Source organism: Halyomorpha halys, unplaced genomic scaffold, assembly GCF_000696795.3.
Source record: "Halyomorpha halys isolate HHAL.00 unplaced genomic scaffold, Hhal_1.1 Scaffold424.1, whole genome shotgun sequence".
Lineage (NCBI taxonomy): Eukaryota > Metazoa > Arthropoda > Insecta > Hemiptera > Pentatomidae > Halyomorpha > Halyomorpha halys.
In genome coordinates, this window is record NW_027107649.1 from 384083 (window position 1) to 403051 (window position 18969).

At 32.0% G+C, this 18969-nt stretch overlaps 1 protein-coding gene and 1 long non-coding RNA gene across 2 annotated transcripts in view; one reads left to right on the plus strand and one right to left on the minus strand.

The window, feature by feature from the left end:
* LOC106682559 (pickpocket protein 28) overlaps nucleotides 1–10218 on the minus strand; it is a gene marked incomplete in the record, with an annotated part of 21324 nt that extends 11106 nt beyond the window's left edge. The window contains 6 exon segments of the mRNA XM_067046038.1: nucleotides 4654–4888; nucleotides 4994–5157; nucleotides 5238–5322; nucleotides 6798–6986; nucleotides 7526–7663; nucleotides 10181–10218. Of these exon segments, the coding sequence (XP_066902139.1) occupies nucleotides 4654–4888; nucleotides 4994–5157; nucleotides 5238–5322; nucleotides 6798–6986; nucleotides 7526–7663; nucleotides 10181–10218 (849 nt within the window).
* LOC106682566 (uncharacterized) overlaps nucleotides 1–18969 on the plus strand; it is a 43414-nt gene that overhangs the window by 21874 nt on the left and 2571 nt on the right. The window contains exon 2 of the long non-coding RNA XR_010843067.1: nucleotides 14263–14362. This is a non-coding gene — a long non-coding RNA (uncharacterized lncRNA). The remainder of the gene's footprint in view (nucleotides 1–14262; nucleotides 14363–18969) is intronic.

Genomic DNA, 18969 nt, shown 5'->3' on the forward strand with positions numbered 1-18969 from the left:
ATCTACCTTTAGGATTACTGTTTATTGATTCTTAATCGCGTACTATTCAATATTATTATTTACCGATTAACGTCTTCAAAATATTTCCTACTCATGTTTTGATCAATGGTATTGATGAATAGAGGCATTAACTATTAAACTTTATGCCTTTATAATTTTTTAAAAATATCTTTATTGAAATTTACAAAAGTACATAATGATATATAAGGTAAATTTGATCTAAGTTATAATGGAGTGATACAGGCGTGTAAGAAACTACTCATAGGTAACACTTTAATAACGTTTTACATTAGCAGGTCTCGTCACCATCTTCTTTTCAGACGCCTCGGAGGATTGTCAAGAATGGGAGAGGATGCAAGGTTAGAAACTAGTGGGTTTGGGTGGTTAGGGAGTGTTTAGTGGAAGGAATGATATCTGGTTCGGGGTAGTTAACCATTAAGGTTTTTATGTATGATTTTATTTGTGGCAAAGTAAGGAGCATTAAGGATTTTACGAAGGATTTTGGATTGTATGGATTGGATACGAGAGGAATTCGAAGGTTTAGTGGAGCCCTAAAGCTCAACTTCGTATGTCCAGATTGGCATCATTGCAGTTATCTAGATCAGTATTTTGTGATGAATTAGAAGTTTAGACCGTTTGTCTAGTAAGTGCTGTAATACTCGGAATCGATGTGTAGTTGTCTTTTCAGTCTTGTGTGAGGTTCCAGGTTAGTCATTTGTCCAGATGCAGTCCAAGGTAGCGGATCTGTTCGACAGGGTTAAGAGCAACTAATAAAATCTATCCTTAAAATTTCCTTTCCGTCTCTCATATCCGATTTTACCTCGTTCGTCATTACTTGAAATGTCTTAATAGTAATTTTGAAGGAAATATGTAATATAAATTCAAAAAATTTGATATTTGAATGTTGTGTTGACAAGCAAAAATCAAGAATCTTTAAATTTATGAATTTTATTTATGTTGTAAAACTAATTTAATTTACTGGTTGTCTTTAATGTTGTTAATAATTGTATCACGTATTATAAAAGTTTTTTTTTTAATTTAAGTGAAATTCATCTTTTATTTATAAATAACGTAAAATTGAATTATTCCAATCATTATCAGTAAACATCCCAAATAATACTGTTGAGCCGGATTGTTGATGCCCAAAATCCCTAGACCACTCTCTTATCACGGCAGTATGTATTTGGCCAGGCCAGATGAAACTCATTCACATTGACCATTGTTCTATAGTCTACCAGTCTCGAGAGCCCCTACTTCCAAAGGACACATCGTCTCCTAGTTCCCAGATCGATGCAGGTTAGAATCGTATATATATATATAGTTTATTAATATATAATATGATTTTTTTTTTTTTTTTATTTGATTTTTTTTTTATGGTAAATAACAATCTAAATGAACCATTCAACTACTCTCGATCACAAACAATTTTTCATGGCTAGTTCAGGATTTGCTCTTTTAAAACCGAATAAAATAAGGGAGTTCCGAAGAGGAAACCCTGTGGTCTCTTAGCTAGCTTACGCCTTTAATATTTATTACGGTTACTTACTTACCTTGTCATTTCATATACATAATTTTATTCATATTTAAAGACATTTATTTTGTAAATTCCTCTGTTTTATACTGCACATATTTATTTCAGTTTTTCATTTTATTTTTATTTTTTTGGTTTTTAAGTTCAGGGCATTACGTTAATTTTTTTTTTGTATTTTTTATAGGGGAGTAATTTATTTTATCGTTTATATTAATTTTTGTTATTAATACTTACTTAATAATTGATATATCATTATTTATTATTGTTTTAATTTATTTTCGTTTACTATCTTTTCCTATAAGTTATTTTTTATTTTATTTCATTTATTTTTTATTTATTCAATCATTATTTTTAATTTATTTTATTTATTCATTTTATTTCCAACCCGCAAGTATCAGTACATACTTTACCTTGACAAGAGGAAAGACTATTCAACGTCTGAGTCCAGGTAATAATTTACATATTTCCCAATACTTACTGCTTGGGTTTCGATTAACTAATTCGCAGCCATTCTAAAAGTTATGTCTGGATACCGGATTTTCGTCTAATAAAAAACTTGAAATGTGCAAAATCGTGCAGTAAAATCCCAAAATAGCCCCAAAAAATCAAAACTATTGTATAACCAACTCTATGAATCATCAATGTATAACCAAATCAATATTTTGTTGATTGAAGATCTTTTAAAAAGCTAATTGTGTGAAATGATTTCACATTCCAATTGCGAGGGCTGGAATTCAATTTTTCAACTTCTTATAACTACCTCAATTTTAAGTTTTAGAAAAAAATTGCGACTAGAAAGGAGTGTTTCAAAATATTCTTACAAGCAGTTTTTAATTTTTCCTAAACTTTCACAGACCATGTTCTGCTTAGCCTTTTAATTGCGCTCAACGAGATTTTCAAATTTAATTATTAGATGATATTGAATTTTCGATGAAAATTTGTTAATATTATTATGTGATTTTCTTTCGGTGTGATTTCCTTTTATAATCAACAAAACTTATACCAGACATTAGGGGTATTCATGATATTGTGTTAAATTTAAAATGTTTTACCATGTTAAATGCTATAAGTATAGCATTGTGAGCAGTCCTATTTAAAGTCATGTTAAATAGTAAATGCATAAGAGCTCCTAGTGGATTTTCTGAGCAGCTTTTTTAGTAACCTTCCCTTCCAAAACTTCATGTCATTGCTTACTTCTATATTTTGATTACAGTAATTTATTACAACATGCCTAAAATAAGTGAAAAGTAGAAGTGTAAGAGTTTGGCTACTGATTGTATTTTTTAAAAAGTCCAAAACACAAGACAAAAGAAAAACAAACAAAACAAAACACAAACTACGAGTAAGTAACCTAACACAACAAATAAAACGGTGACAAGCTCAGCTGGTCTGTTTCAATCTTATAATGCCGTAAGGCAAAATAAGATAACTTGTAAATACATGTATTATATATTATTTTTATAATCCGTATTATATTTATATTATCAATAAAGAGGTTTTTTTTTAAATAAAAAAACTGGTCTGTTTCGTGACGTTATTCTCCATTTAACAGACCTAGTAACAGACTCTTAACCATGTTATGTGTTATATCCTTTTAATATGGTAAAAGAAGGAAATATTTCTCCATTTAACATAGGTTTTTTCATTTAACACACTTTAACATGTTAAATTAAAAATCATGAATACCCCTATTACCGTCTATTCATGGTTTCTTATAGCTTGTAGAATTCGATGTACATTCTGAACAAGCAATTCTTTTTTTTAACTAAACGATATTATATTTTTAAATAAATATAATTTCCGGTTACCTAATCATTTAATAAAAAGATTAACAGGTAATAGCAGTTATCAAATAAGGACAAAAGCTTTCGTTTGCTAATTTTATCCAATAAACCCAATAGTGCAACCGCTTATTTAGCAATCACATTCAAGTTAGGATGTGGTGGAAGTTTCTGAATCAAGATTTATTGATATAATTTATGTTTACTTACGATGGGACATTTTATAGTCCTCAGGATGGAATAAAAAGCGTTAAAAAAAAATCTGAATGAGGATATAATTGAGATACTCATGGGAGGTTCCTTAACATAGGCATAGACAGTTTATATTTGGGAGGGAAGGCGATGGTTAGTTTAACATAACAGTATTACACCCTCCTACGTAACAGAACTACAAAAAATAGTGACTCAGTCATCTATATATAACATGCAACAAATACTAGGGGAATCGTTTTGCATGCGGTTTGCATCGTTTGACATGCAAGTGTAAAGTTGAGAAACAATAAAAAATAAAAGTTCACTTTTTATTAATATAATATCATTATTTTCGGTCAAAGCTCTCATAATTACCTGTACTATTCATGCAACTTATTCATGGGTTATTTTTATGTAAATGACAATGAAATATTGGGGGAGGGAGAAGGAAACTCCTTCATAAAATATTAAGAGGGCTCCTCAATAAAAATACAAAGTAAAATTAGAGAGATAAGTAGAAGAACTTTAATACAACTAATTACTTAATTAGTAGTCAGTTTTTTTTTGTTTTTTTTAGTGACCAATCTATTCTTACCGTGTGGGGGGTAAAGTTTTTCAGTTTGTAGGACCGCCACAAAATGAAAAAAAAGTCACCTCTCAGACCGGATTCGAACCAGTGCCGCCCACAGTTCTCATATTGCTAAGAACTGCGCCTAAGCACCTGAGCTACGGACGGCCCTAATTAGTAGTCAGCTGTCTGTAGAGGTCTTATCTACCAAGATACCGAACCAGTAGCCCAAGCGTATTCCACGAGGCTTCAGTTTCTACTTATACCTTTCCTGAAATATGGAACTTTCCCAGTTCAAGCCTCAAATTGCCTAAGTCTGTAATCCTAATCATATACAAACTGGCTGTTACCAAATTATAATTGTGCAACCAATGAGCATTAGGAGCAACAAGTAAATCTGAATTGATACTACTTATAAAACATTAAATAAAAGCCCGATTCAGCTACTCGATCACAAACAATTTTTCATGTTTAGTTCAAGATTGGCTGTTTTAAAACCGAATAAAAGAAAGTATTTCGGAAGAGGGGACCCTGTGGTCACTTAGCTAGCTCACGCTTTTAATGTTATTACTGTTACTTACCTTGAATCCTGTAGTATTCTTGGATGTACAGAAGCCAGCGTTGGCATTCCTGTTGAACAAACTTAGTCTCAGAATGTAGTTGCCACACTTTAGGTGCTTCTTGGCATCTTCATGGAGAATGAGGGGCTGTTCCATATCCTTCATTGCACCACATTGGAATTGACTACCGTTAGGCAAGGTCCCAAAATCGGCTCCTCTGTAGCCCAGGTCGGATGCTTTCATATCTGAAAATAATCTGCAAAAAAGTAGCCCTTAATACTTAGTTTTATGTTTTGAAACATTAGAAAGTATCTGTATATTATCCAGGATTGAAAATATTACTAGTGAAGTAATTTCTCACACATCTTCTCTAAAGATATCTCTAGGATGGTACGTATTGAAGCTGTAGCAAATCCCTTGTTCGGTTAGGACTCTTTGAAACAATTCTAGGCAGGATCGCTGCCAAAGTGATTGGTCTTCCCTGGTTATGTCAAGACTACAAGTAGCGTCAAAAGGTGGGGAAGTCTAGGCATAGATAAAGTTTAATTTAAAACATGAATTAGCAGACATATACAGAATGTAGTAAATACTTTATTCACTTTTACCTGGTTTATCCGATTTACGCTGATGCCGTTGGAATTAGGAAAAGGTTCTCCACACAAGAATCTCAGGATGTGCAAGTCTTTTTTCCTACGAAGGATAGCAAATTTAATTGATTCTATGGGTGTTTTGTAGAAATAGTTTAGAGCAGTAACAAGCTTAGACATTTGCCTCCCCGGGGCTGTTACGTCAATTTATTCAATATGTCTTGAACTCGATTGCTTTATTAATTGGCTAAAATGAATTTATCTCAAACACTTTGTATGTTTTTATGATTCTCCACAAGCGGTGAGCGCCCCCGGGTAGGATAATTAAAACCAATTAATTTATTCAACAAATTATTATACTGCTGTCACCGTTGAAAATCTGAACCTTTGTAGAAATTCTTTCCCCACCAATTGAACCCATTTAAATCCTTCATAATTTGATGAGCGATTTCGCAGATGTATTAATAATGAAAAGGATTGATTTATTCTATATGAATAATAATTCTTTAAAACTGATATGGAAATAATTATATTCGGGGACCTAAGATCCTTAACATTTAAATGGAAACATGATTCTTAGAAACTAGTCAAGTTAGGTCACTCTAAGGTGTGCAAAGCTTCTGGCATTGTCTTCGATGGCAGTTAACATGAGAAAGTTAAGAACATCTCAGAAAATCAATTCATAGCATCAGATACAACTTCGAGTAATTCCCACGTTTGCCCCGTTTACACATTTGCCGCTATCCACCAATGCTCACAACTGTGATAGAGCCATTAGGTAGCGGTGACCAATAAACATTGGCTTATCTTGTGAGATATTGATCGTTGTATATAAATCAAAGAAATTATATAATTACCATGTTCATGCCTACGAAAGTCGATTTCAAATACTCCGAAATGGAATGGACCAGCCAAGACCCTTTTTTCTAGGCTTTAAAAAATCTTGAATTCAAATTGAAAAATTATATACAGTAGAATCTCACTAATTATAACCTAGAGGGTTCAGATAATAAAATAACATTTGTTCGCGGAACGGAAAATTTTTGATTTATATTTACTAAAATTCTCGTAGTAATAAATTAATTTAAAATATTTATAAAATAGCTAAGAAATTTATGAGGATTTTATTATGTTCAAAATGTGTCGATATGTAAGGGAGATGCAGTAATTTAGAAAATGCGGAAATTTATTTTTTAATTATTTCATGAAGAAAAAATGAACTGAAATTTTCGTTTTTTTTTGTTTTGTTTTTTTGGGGGGGGTATTGAAAACACCTTTTTCAGGGTCCCTGACAACAACTCATTATTTCTAGTTATTTAAAGCTCAATATGGTGTAAGGTGTTTATAATACGTATGGCTCTGTTGAATGTATGTATATAATGCTAATAGAATCCTAATAAACTTTAATTTTTTTTTTCAATTCTGTAGTTCTATAGAGTGTGTAAAAAATAAAAATAGAAGCGAAAATTTCAGAAATTAAGATAATAAATAATTGTATAAAATAACTGACACTTTTTTAGATAGTTAAATAGTAACTTGAATTCCAAACTAAGAGTAATTCAAACTTGAAGTATTTACGATTTTCCTAATGCAGCACTAGATGATATCTTGGAATTGCTGCATATAGTAACAGCTGGAAAAGGTATCCTCGAGTTGTCATGAGCACCTTCTATTTCATCTACTGCTATCGGGGTCTCTTCCCAGACTGCTATAGTGTAATAGCCAGAAAGTACAAATGACAGAAGGAGGATGACCAACCATAGTAATCTGAGAAAAAAAAAAAAATTTACCGTCAACTATTGACAAAACTGGAAATATTGGGAACTCGGCTTATTTCTTCTATTCCAGATCTCCTAGCCTTGGGCACCACTCAGGCCAGTAATCGTGTCATTTTTATTTTATTTATTTTTTAAGGTGATGTATTTCAAGTTTTAAATACAGTATTAATCAGGAAACCATGATAATAATATTAATAATGAAAGATCTAATTAGAGTCTTGATGTCTAGTTTGGCCAAGGCGAGGAGACCTAATAAAGAAATAAGGAGAGTTCCCAAGCTCTCGGATACTTTTACCATTAAACTAATGAAAAAAACCAACTATGGATTTTAAAATAATTCAGAATAAATATTTATAAAAAGATTATAAATTTAAATATTTTTAAATTGACCAATCTAGTCCAAAGCGAAAGAAATAGTGTAGGAGAAACTGTTTTTATCCATATCTAAAACAAAATATCATAATTACTAGAACTTATTTTTACTTCTTAGTGGTTATGATGTGTTAACGTTGCAAGAAGTATACTTACCTCTCGAAGAAGGGTCTGCTAGATTCGGCGATGTACCTAATACCATGGATTGAAGATGTGTCACAATAAGTTCTGACGTGAGTGGCCAATGCAGGAGATTTGAGAGAGCTCCGTAAACTATTTCTGAACCTTACCAACCTGCAACCAAAACAAGTAAGGTACATTTTTCAAACGAGGTTCGGGTGGAAAGATTGTGTGAAAACGGGCTTTATGGATTTGGACATGACGTGGGCCAGTGGAGACGGGTGTGAACTCGACGATTGGTGGTCGGCACAAACCTTTATTATTTATTTAAAGTTTATACCAGGGTTGTGACATTTAAAATTTTATTTTATTTATTTATTGATATTTACAACTGTATAAAAAAATACAACCAGTAAATTCATAATGACATAATGATATGATACAGGATGTAGATAAACTACCCAGTAGTAGAACTCTAAAAACAGTTTACAATATAAGGTCACGAGGCCATCTTCTTTTCAGGCGCCTGGATTACCAGGAATGGAAGAGGAAGCAAGGCTAGAAACGAGTGGGTTTGGGTGGTTGGGGAGTTTATTATGGAAGGAATAATATCATACATTGAGGATTTTACGAAGGATTTTGGATTGTAAAGATTGGATACGAGAGGAATTCGAAGGTTTAGTGGAGCCCCAAAGCTCAACTCCGTATGTCCAGATGGGCCTTATTATTGTCATGTAGATCAGTCTTTTGTAATGAGTTGGAAGTTTAGACCGTTTGTCTAGTAAGTGCTGTAATAGTCGGAATCTGCGTGCAGTTTCCTGTCTTTTCAGTCTTGTGTGAGGATTCCAGGTTAGTCGTTTGTCAAGATGTAGTCCAAGATAACGAATCTGTTCTACAGGGGTAAGAGCCACATTATTAAAGCATACTGTAGGGCAGTCGGCAGGTTTACGACGAAGAGTAAATGTGATTTGTTGGGATTTATTTGTATCCTCCAATTTCGACACCATTCTTCGAGGATTGTGATATGGGCATTTAAAATTTTAAAAAATTACGGACAAGTTGATATCAGTACTTTTGATATAATCTATGAAATTTATTTTCAATTTTATCCTGAATATGAAATAACCTATCAAATTTCATTCGTTAAAAATTTGTTGTTGATCAGATGATTTCCTTAGGAACTATAGATTTTTTTAAATGATTTTTTGGAAAAAAACACTTAATGAAAGTTTTTTTTGATGGGGGAGGGGAGGGAATGCTGAGACTACTCGAAGTGACTACATGCTTTGTTTTATCACCTTTAATGAACTAATGATGAACTATTAGTGAAGCTCATAAAAATCTCCGGAGCGTATTTTTTTCTTATTTTAGAATCTCTACTTTCTCTACTTAGGTAGAGATATGAGTAAGTTTTTTGGATGTGGAAAATTATGAAAAGAATCTCATTTTCAAATTTTTTATAATTTTTTTTTTGACCTAGTAGAACGAACGCCAGTACATGTGTTAAATATTTTTGGAAGAAGAACCACTATGTATATATATAAAGATTGGTGACCCCTAACTGCTTTTCTCTAACTTAATGAACATTTTGTGCAGGAAGCAGATCATAAAAAGGCCCTCACAATATACAACAGGATGTATGCGATCCTGCTTTTGTGTTCAGCAAATTTAACTTTAACTTTTACATATTTATTGAAAATTATTTCTTTATGTGAATTGTAAAAGAATGATAGGCATAAAAACCTCGAAATTTCAGATGCTGATTTTATATCACCCCATCATTTCTTCATCACTTGATATTTTTCAGTGTATATTTCAGTGTGACCTGGTTAAGTCGGTCCAGGATATGTGAGAAACCTCCACTACTAATGTTTATAATGAGGTCACGAACCTGTTGCATTGAAATACCTAAAATAATAATTGAGATTTGGTCTCTTAGATTTTTTAGAGGTTTACTTGGGGCATACATCATTTAGGGCTTTGTTGTACAATAGCCTACATATGTAAGGCAACAGATTTCGACAGGTTGTGACATGTTTGTTTATAAACATTTGAATTCCTTCCGCACACGCTACGTTTTCCAGTACTACTAAGCCTGTACCTAAAATACAAACCAATATAACTGATTTTTGGATGTTTTCAAAACTTAAGACAATAATATTGATATTAAGTCATAGTAAGTTACAACTGGCAGAAGGCAAAACATTTAAATTAACAAACAATTTAGCTGTCTAAAAGTTTTCATTTTTGTAATTACTATAATTCATAGTTCAGTTAGGATCTTTTAACTTAAAACGTCCAGAATAGCACCGAGCAAATGTCGTAGAACAAAAGACAAAGTAGAGAAAATACATTTCAATTAGAAAAAACGTAAAAATTCAACGATTTTTTTTTCTACTGAGAAGGGTAGTGATCAGTTTTTGATTCTGTCCCTCTTTTTCATTTTTTAACTCAAACTGTCTTTTGATCCTGTATGCATAGACAAGTACTTGTTTCCACCTCTTCGATCGAAAAGTATTTAAAAAAACTTTATCACCTTTTCTCCGGAACAATGTGAATGGAGAAAAATTAAAAAAAAAATTGTTAGCTCTTCTAAGATGGTGAAAATGATTATCGTCCAGCAATAATTTTCCAACGATCATCCTGATAGTTGTCCCGAAGAAAACGAACTATAAAAATATTGATAGTTACCTGGGTTCTAGCCTGTTGCTGGCTTTGTTGATAGCCATTACTGACTAATTCATCACCAACCCCACTATTTCTGGCTTAATTCCATCTAGCATCATGACAACGTTATTACACATTAATGAAGGTTATTAATTCAGACATTGCACGCGACCTCATGTTAAGCAAGGTAATCACAATAACCTGTTATTTGAAGAATTGTTCCAACACGCATACCCTAAATTTCGAAAATATTTTTTCAACACGCCTTTTCTCGAATTTTGAATAAAATCGAGAAAAGACATTATCTAAGTTGAATAGATAATTACGAGAAAATCCATCAAAAAGCTGCGCCTAACTTATATAGTACAAGGAAGATAGACCCAAAATTGCAAAAGTAAACAACGAATTTTGTACTTGGATGATGCTCGTCTTAATGGTGAAAAGCGAGATCTGCAGAGTCCTTCCAAATTCCGGGGGAACTACCTCCCTTGGAGAGAGGTCGAATTGGAGGGCGGGATAATTTGCCCGAAATACGTTAACTGAGGAACCACTCTTTATGATTTTCGGTTTTAGAATCAAATGAGACCACCATGACGATAAAGTCAATATTATAAGTTGCGAAAGATTTTATGAAAAAAACCGCAGAATAATCACGTTTTGCTCAACGATGTTATTTAAGTACAAATAAGTAAATTATTATACATAGAAGATGATAGGGTGAGGGTTTCACTTCGTCCAATTTTTATAAAACCCAAAAAGTTTAGGAAATTTAAGACGGAGAGCTTACTTCAAACTTCCAATTTGTGATGAGATATTTTTTTAAAAAATACTGTATCACTCAAAATAGCTCATTTTGCCGTTCCATTAAAGCTACCAGTAAAGTACAACAATATTATCTTCTTATTTCTCAAATCCTTTGCTAACTTCCACCCAACTCTATAATATTTGTCAATTATATTTATAATTCCCATGATGTTTTCAGCCAGCTCCCCAGGCAAACCCTCCTAAGAGTGGAATTAAATGGCTCAGATGAAATAAATCTGCTGCAATAAAGTCTGTACTGCGGGATCCGTTTTCTTTTCCTCCCAGCTGCACTATTTTGAAGCCTTGGAAAATTCAGTTTCACCCTGAGTGCTCATTTACTGAATTTTTTGCATAAAGAATTTTAAATTCCATAAAACAAAAAATTTTTTTTCTCAAGTGTCACAATCCTTCACTGGTAAAATCACAGGTTATACAATGATTACAAATCAGGTAACTTAGTCTAAAGAATAATTTTTCATCTAATTACAATCCTAATAACAGATTCAGACTGAAATTCGCATTTATATTCAATCACATCTTAAAATGCGATCTGACAAGAACATGTATAAAGTGAAAATAAATTTACCTGTGTACTTACACAAGGTTCCAAATAACTTTCTGACTGCTGTCCTAACACATGGACAGCTTTTACAACGTATGCGGTGGACGGCAACAAAATTGTCCTTTGGATGATTTTAAGAAAGAATCACAATAATTCAAATATGCAGAACGCAAAAGAAAAACGGAATTGAATATGCATAAAACATACAGAGCTATATAATGTTACAAGGGACGTGACGGCCGTGCGGGTTAGGGCGCAGGTCCCAGTACGCTCGGTTCGGAACGTTGTGGGCTCGATTTCCACTTGAGGCCGTTAATATTTATTTTTCGGCGGTACCGAAAAACGAATCTTGACACTCCCTCCTTGGTTAGTACGCGGTGGCAACTCAGACAGTGGCCCGGGGTTGGCAAAAAGGACTAGGAGGCCCACTTGCCGGACTTGTTCCTCCCACCAAATACCAATACCAATACATAATGTTACAAAAATTGAGCTCAAATAAAAGTCATACAGCATTATTAACATTACACAAAGCTACAAGAGGAAAATTATCAAATTACCTTGAAGTCTGTCAAAAGTCTGATTCAGACATGAGTTCAATGAGGGGAGCATGATATCTTCCTGAAGAATAACTAACTGCAATAACACTGGCAATACAAGGGGTTTATACAAGTCTCCGATTTTCGACAAGTGGCCAAAATGTATATCTGCCTTTAAATAGTCTACCTCTTCAGTATCGATCTGTGAAAATCGGCCTGTCTGGATCGAATCGCTCGCCAAAAAACAGAATTTGAAGGAAACGGCCAGGGAGAAAAAAACATTTATTATATCCATCGTTTCGTTAATGAAATCTATTAAAAGTCACCTCAATTCAAGGCCATCCCATCAAAGCAGCCTTCGAGGTAACCTTGGAAAAGCCTTACCGATAATCCTCTAGAGTGATAGGCTGGTATCTTAATTATTTTCTTAATTAACCCTTGTTAATTTTAAGTTTCTTCGTGGAAATTCACTAATAGGAAATATCAATAGACGCATAGTATTGAGAAATTTTCCAGTAAAAGTTATTGATTTCCCAACTTCATTTAAAACAATTATAAATTAATTTCTCAAAGCAGCGTACTATGTTCTTACAATTACATCCTTCCAATTAAATCCTTACTATTTAAACTTTATTTTTACAAGGTTTTCCCATACAAAAAACATATCCAGAGTTCATAGAGGAGAAGTTTTAACCGTAACTGATTTCGTCACTGTCGGTTTAAGTAAGATGAGAAGAGAAAAACACATTAAAAACAAAAATTGTCAAAAAGACAAATCCCTAATGTTGAAATATTCCAATATCACTACAAGTATATTTCTTTCTATTTTAAAATTCGTTCTTGTATGATATCATTAAATGGGTTTTCTCAGAATTAAGATCTTAACAGTTGATATAAAATGATTTAACGTGAACCGAACTAATGCCATTAGGTTCTAAAGTGGTTTTGTTTTCATTTCAAATGGTCATGATGACTTCTTTGGATTGGTAACCTCAGTGATTTTGACGTTTAGTGTGGTCTGTTTGAAAGAGTCTGTTAACTAAACCGGTAAATTTGCATTTGTGTCGTCTGTTTAGTTTATCTTTATTTCGTCTATTTTAGAAACCGCTTTGTAGTAAATAAAACATGACAGACTCTTCCAAACAAAAATTAGATTTAGGGTTATTAGAGGAGGATGACGATTTCGAAGAGTTCCCAGCAGAGAGTGAGTTGCTTAAAAATACATCTGTATCCCTTTATTTATTTTTTTCTTATTCATTATTTGTGTTTATTATTGTCTTCTCTATATCCCCACTTTGGAAAATGTAGTAACCCAGGCCAAACTAAACTTGAATAGAATATATATCATTAATTTGTTTTGTTATTCATGTCAAATATAATCTATATGAATGATGTGTGTAATTTGGAATGAATTGTATATTATTAGAAATCAACACTTAGTATAAATCACATATTCAATGAATAAGTTATGTATATTTCTTTTTGTGAGTTTGTGTATTGTAAAATTTGTGTTTGTATGATACCATTGATTGGGTTTTCATTCACTTTTCTCAGAACTAATATCTTAATTACTCTCATAGTTTTCATCAGAAGCAGTTATTCCTAGTTTATTGTCATAGTTTTGTAAATACAGTTACATAATTGGAGTGAGCAAAGTTGATATGCTATCATTTTCATGGTGGTGGATGTTCGGCAGTTCTATATGTTGTGGAATAAATATTCAGAACTCAATCTATATGCTAATATTTCAACCTGAGCTAACTATGGAGTAATAGGCAACTGCATTTGACAATGTTTACCTGCAACATTTGTGGAGTATAGTTGCCTTCATCTTCGTGTTGAACATTGATATGAAAAATATAGAAATCAAATATGAGTCCTGATTATTCACTCCATAAGTTTTATGGTAAATAAAATATAATAAAATGTTATGATAAAGTTTCCAATCAAATAGTAGTATAGTGAACTGATTGTTTTCCGAGCTTTTAAGAATGAGTACTTATGATTAAGTACTTCTATGATCTATCACTAAATTGTTGCCTTATTTTTTAGGATTCATTTCTTTGTCAGTTTCAACAAAAATAATTTTTGCAAACTTTTCTTTTTTTTTTTTAATTTTATTTATTAATTTTTGTCAATTTTTGCTTATATGTATAATAGATCATAATATGATTTACCAATATATATAATTTTATTGTTGACAGATTGGGCGCCAGGAGCCCAAGAAGACGATGTTAATGTTAACCCCTGGGAAGATAATTGGGATGATGACATAACAGAGGAAGATTTTAGTGTCCAATTGAAGTGAGTTAATTTAATATTGTTTTAGGAATGATCAACAGTTCAGCTTATATTTAATTTAACATTTAATATTTATGCTCGCTGTTGTCAATATATTTTGAACTCTTGATTAGTATTGGCATCATTTCTCAGAAATAAACACTTGTCTACTTCAGTACCTGACTAGCTCATCAGATTATCTCCTATCAGTTGATAGGGATGATTTCCATTAAAAGTTAAATATTCATAATTTTCTTTTAATATATCTCCAGTGATAAGGACCCACTTTTCTTTTCTTTTGTTGGCATTTCTTTTTACTCTGGATCAAGCAAGTGGAAGTCGACAGCTTTGATTTACATAAAGCTGAAAAGAATGATGTGCAAAGCACTATTTTTGGAATCAATATTGATTGTTTTAATCATCATAGTTTTATTGGAATAAGATAGTTGTCCATATGAAGTAGATTGTCAGAAGATAGTCCAGGTAGTGGCCAATTAAAGTATCAAAATAGTAAAAGAAAACTGATTGGGGGTGCGGTCAAAATATAACACAAATAAGTTGAAATAACTTATTTAATAGTGCCAACGTTTCGGCCATAATTTCTAGCCTTCATTTTCTGTTGTTTTTTTTATTTTTTTTTCATTCTGGCCAAAATGTTAGCACTATTAAATATGTTATTTCAACTTATTTGTGTTATATTTTGACCGCATCCACCTAACATCTTCTCCTCGTATAATTTATCCACGGTCAATTATTTCTCATTATTGTAAAAGAAAACTGTATATTGTGGAGCGAAACGTTAGTTAACAATAAATTGTTTTCTTTTACTATTCTGATACCTTTATTGACCCCCACCTGGACTATCTTCCTACATCATAGTTTTAGGTAAATGATGCTTACTAGTGGTATATTTGGAATACTATGGGGTCTTTGACCTTTGTTTTGGTCTATTAACTCTTGGTCCGGTGTACTACAAATCCTAGCATGTTTAAGCGCAGCACTTCTTTGAGATTAAAAGTTAAATTTGTACTTCATCCTAAGGGAAATATTAACGAACAACGAGGTTTCCATTTCATTTTAAAATAACATTTTTACATTGTCATGTGAATAGTCCTTATAAATAATATTTAGAGGACATGATCAGGCACAAATCATCACACCAATTATATAGGAAATAACAATAAATATCACTGAATGAGGGGTAGAAACATAAGTATATGACTGTTGTATTATAGTTTAGAAAATCAAAAATACTTTTGTAATTGGGCGCCACTTGTCCATTAAATTAAAATATCTCCATCTATTTAGGAAGCAATATAGGTCTTACTCTTTTCCTGAAAATGGTGTCCTTGGACACAAAAAAGAAACTAGGTACTTCATCTAAAAATTTTATTTAGAATATAATATTTTTGTCAAAACAACAAAACTGAAGAAATACTAAATTATAAAACTTGGCAGTATTTTACAATTCAAGCTTACTTTACAGATATTAATTAGATTTTTGATATTTATAACAATTGTATTGTAACTTTTCTAACAATTTATTGAATGTTAGATAGTGTTATAAACATTTAACAATGATTAAACTGGTAGAACTCGCTGTATAAGATATTCAAAAAAGTGTTAGAATTTCAAAAAAGGGAGGGGGGTTTAAGCTGCTCCCTAGCTGTAGGGAAAGGCCTTTGCTCACCCATTTTCAAGGTTGATGAGTTTTAGGACATTATAGGGAAAGTTTTAACAAGTACTTCCACAAATGAGAGTTTCTCTCTATGAGTTCTCATTGAAGTCTTTTAGTTTTGGCTGTGAATTTAATTTCCATGGCAAATTCTCATGCTAGTAAATATATTCTTCCTGTTTCATTTTTCATTTAAAAAAATTTTTTTATGTATCGAATATCTCACTATGCTCTATATTATCGACATTTATGTTTGTAGTTTCAAAAATAACATAGATACAGATCTGTTTATAAATAAACAGGTTTAGCTGTGTTATCTTTTCTTCAATTATGTATTCTTTTCTTTTTCATTTTTCTTCTTTTAAAATAAATAAATTGACATGCAGTAATTACATTATACATGTAAATATAAATATGTGAAAAATAAAAATATATATCTCCCTAAAAATGAAATCAAAACATTACTTTATTAATAATAGAAGCCAACTTTATTAATACAAGAAGTGGATATACAAACTAGTTTCAATGTTGTCTGCCATATTTATCATAATTGTTAGCTGACTATATTCTTTCTTGCCCGGTGACATACTACTGCCTCACTAGCCAGTAAAGATGTCTGTTGGCAGAGGTCATCTCTTCATTGACAAATTCGTTTGTCAATCTCCCAACTAAGGTGTCTCTTGGTGAAATCTCATTTTACTTTCAAGAGACATAGCACCTTGTCTCTGACAACCATTTGGTGGCTGAAGGGGACGATTATCAATTCGTCATCTCCTCTTAGTGTCTTTTTTCCCACAATATCAATGCCTCGATTCTTGAGTTTTATGCCTAGAGCCACTCCAACGGATAAAATAATTCCCTCGGCATTTCCACAGTCTTCATAGGAATTCCCTTTATTTTGAGAGAAAGTGAGAGCTGGGCTTATTCGACTTTATTTTGCCTAATCTCCATATTTTTATTGTGGCTTTTCAAACTGTTATTTTCTATCAACAGTTTTTTCAATTAATTTTTTCTTTTCCTTTGCCCTTTCCTCCATGGACTGGACCATCTCGGTGTTCTCGAGTGGTTTTTAGATCTTTTGTATTGTTGATGATTTTGCCCACTTTGCCACGTGCATTTTCCTCCATACTGTGACTTGGTTTTTCACTTGACACCATGTTTATTAGATAATTAAAAATAAGTGAACTTTGTTTGTATAAGTTTTTCAAAACTTATACTAACCTTGTAACTACCTTTTTCCCTTGTTTATTAAATTTAACATCAATACATCAACAGGCATAATATAATTCAATGAAATTGAGGAGTCATTATGAGAACAAAGTTAACCATGAAGTATTGAGAGACAAGTTGACTCAAGGGACTTTTAAAATATGATATAGAATTCCTTGCTAACTACTACTGGAAAGTGCAAATAAGCTGCAAGAATGAAAAAATAAAATGATAAATTATTATTCGCAATGATTTATAAGGCTCTGGATAAGGCTGTTTATTGCTTTCTCTGTGTCAATGAGTTTCAAAGTTCTTAAAATTATTTTAATAAGTTAAAATAGTTTAGTGAGTATTTATAAGACATTTTTTATCTATCCCTGCTTATGTAATTTTAATTTTTTTTTTTTACTATTCATCAATAGTTTTTAAACCATTTTACTGTTCTTGTTATTTTTATTTTAATGTATCATATTAGTGTAAATAGTTCTTATTTCTATACACAAATAAAATGAATATTTTGAATTGACATTTTATTGTAGTTATTCCTTCTCTCCTCCTTTTCACACATATTAAAAAAAAAAAAATATGAAAATATAGATATAATTGTGCCTTGTTGCCAGAGACCTCAACGATTGAGTGTTCTCAGATAGGTTTGAAAAACCCCATGAATTGGCAATCCTATGGCATGGTACATAAGTTTTATGCTAAAACATCAGTTATTATAAAGGACTGCTGTGGCGGAATGAAGAAGTACAGGAGTTAATTAACAATAACATGTTTAGATGTTATAACTGTGGTAACCTACCGGTGGCCCATGAATAACAGCAAGGACAGGGGATGGTCCAGCAACCAAAGTGGGGATGTTGACCACTTTTTTTTCCAGCCCTCTGAACTAAATGGACGCTATTAGTCTTTGGGTACTTGTGCAGATGATAAGTGATCATGAGCGCTGTCAGTGATGAATATGAGAAACACTGCACAGTAACTTATCTTATCATTTATGTATTTAGTGAATTTGTCTCTCTTCTTTTTGAAGTTGTTATTTGTTGTCTGAATTTGTTTTTGTCATATTTATCCAGAGTTTTTATCAATCAAATGATAAAAATTAGGGAATTACCTCATAGAGAATAAAACAGTTGGTATTTCTAAATTTAGGTTCCAATCTCGCATCATTAATCTTAAAGTAAAATGAAAAAAAGATATCAAAGATGCTGATTATGAACTTAAATGCACCAATGTAGGTGATTTTATCCACTATTCACAAAATGTATTATGTTTTTCGTCCCAGGCAGAATCAATATGTATTAATTATTCTAACCAAGTGAAAAATTATCCTATTTTTTTTCAATCGTTAACTGTAAATTGGAATTATATTGTTGGATAATTAACTCTTTAGTAAATTAACACTTTTTTTTTTTTTACTAAATGGAATATGCATTGCACTCTCCCTCTCACCACTTAAAATGCCATCACAAACTTTAGAAACATGCATTTTCCTACCCTAAGATGAATCAGAATACAAACAGTGGTTACTAAATTTCTTATATTCTCACTTCCAACACCAAAGAGCACCTTGAGATATCATCATAATGAATTTACCTTTTAAAAAGCTGTACAATTATTCCAGAAAAAAATGTGTTCATTGTAGAGCGAATTTGATTTTGTCCACCTTGGACAAAATGGAGTGTTTCATCCATTATCATTAGTAAGAGAGAAAATCAATAAATAATAATTATTTGGAAAAAAA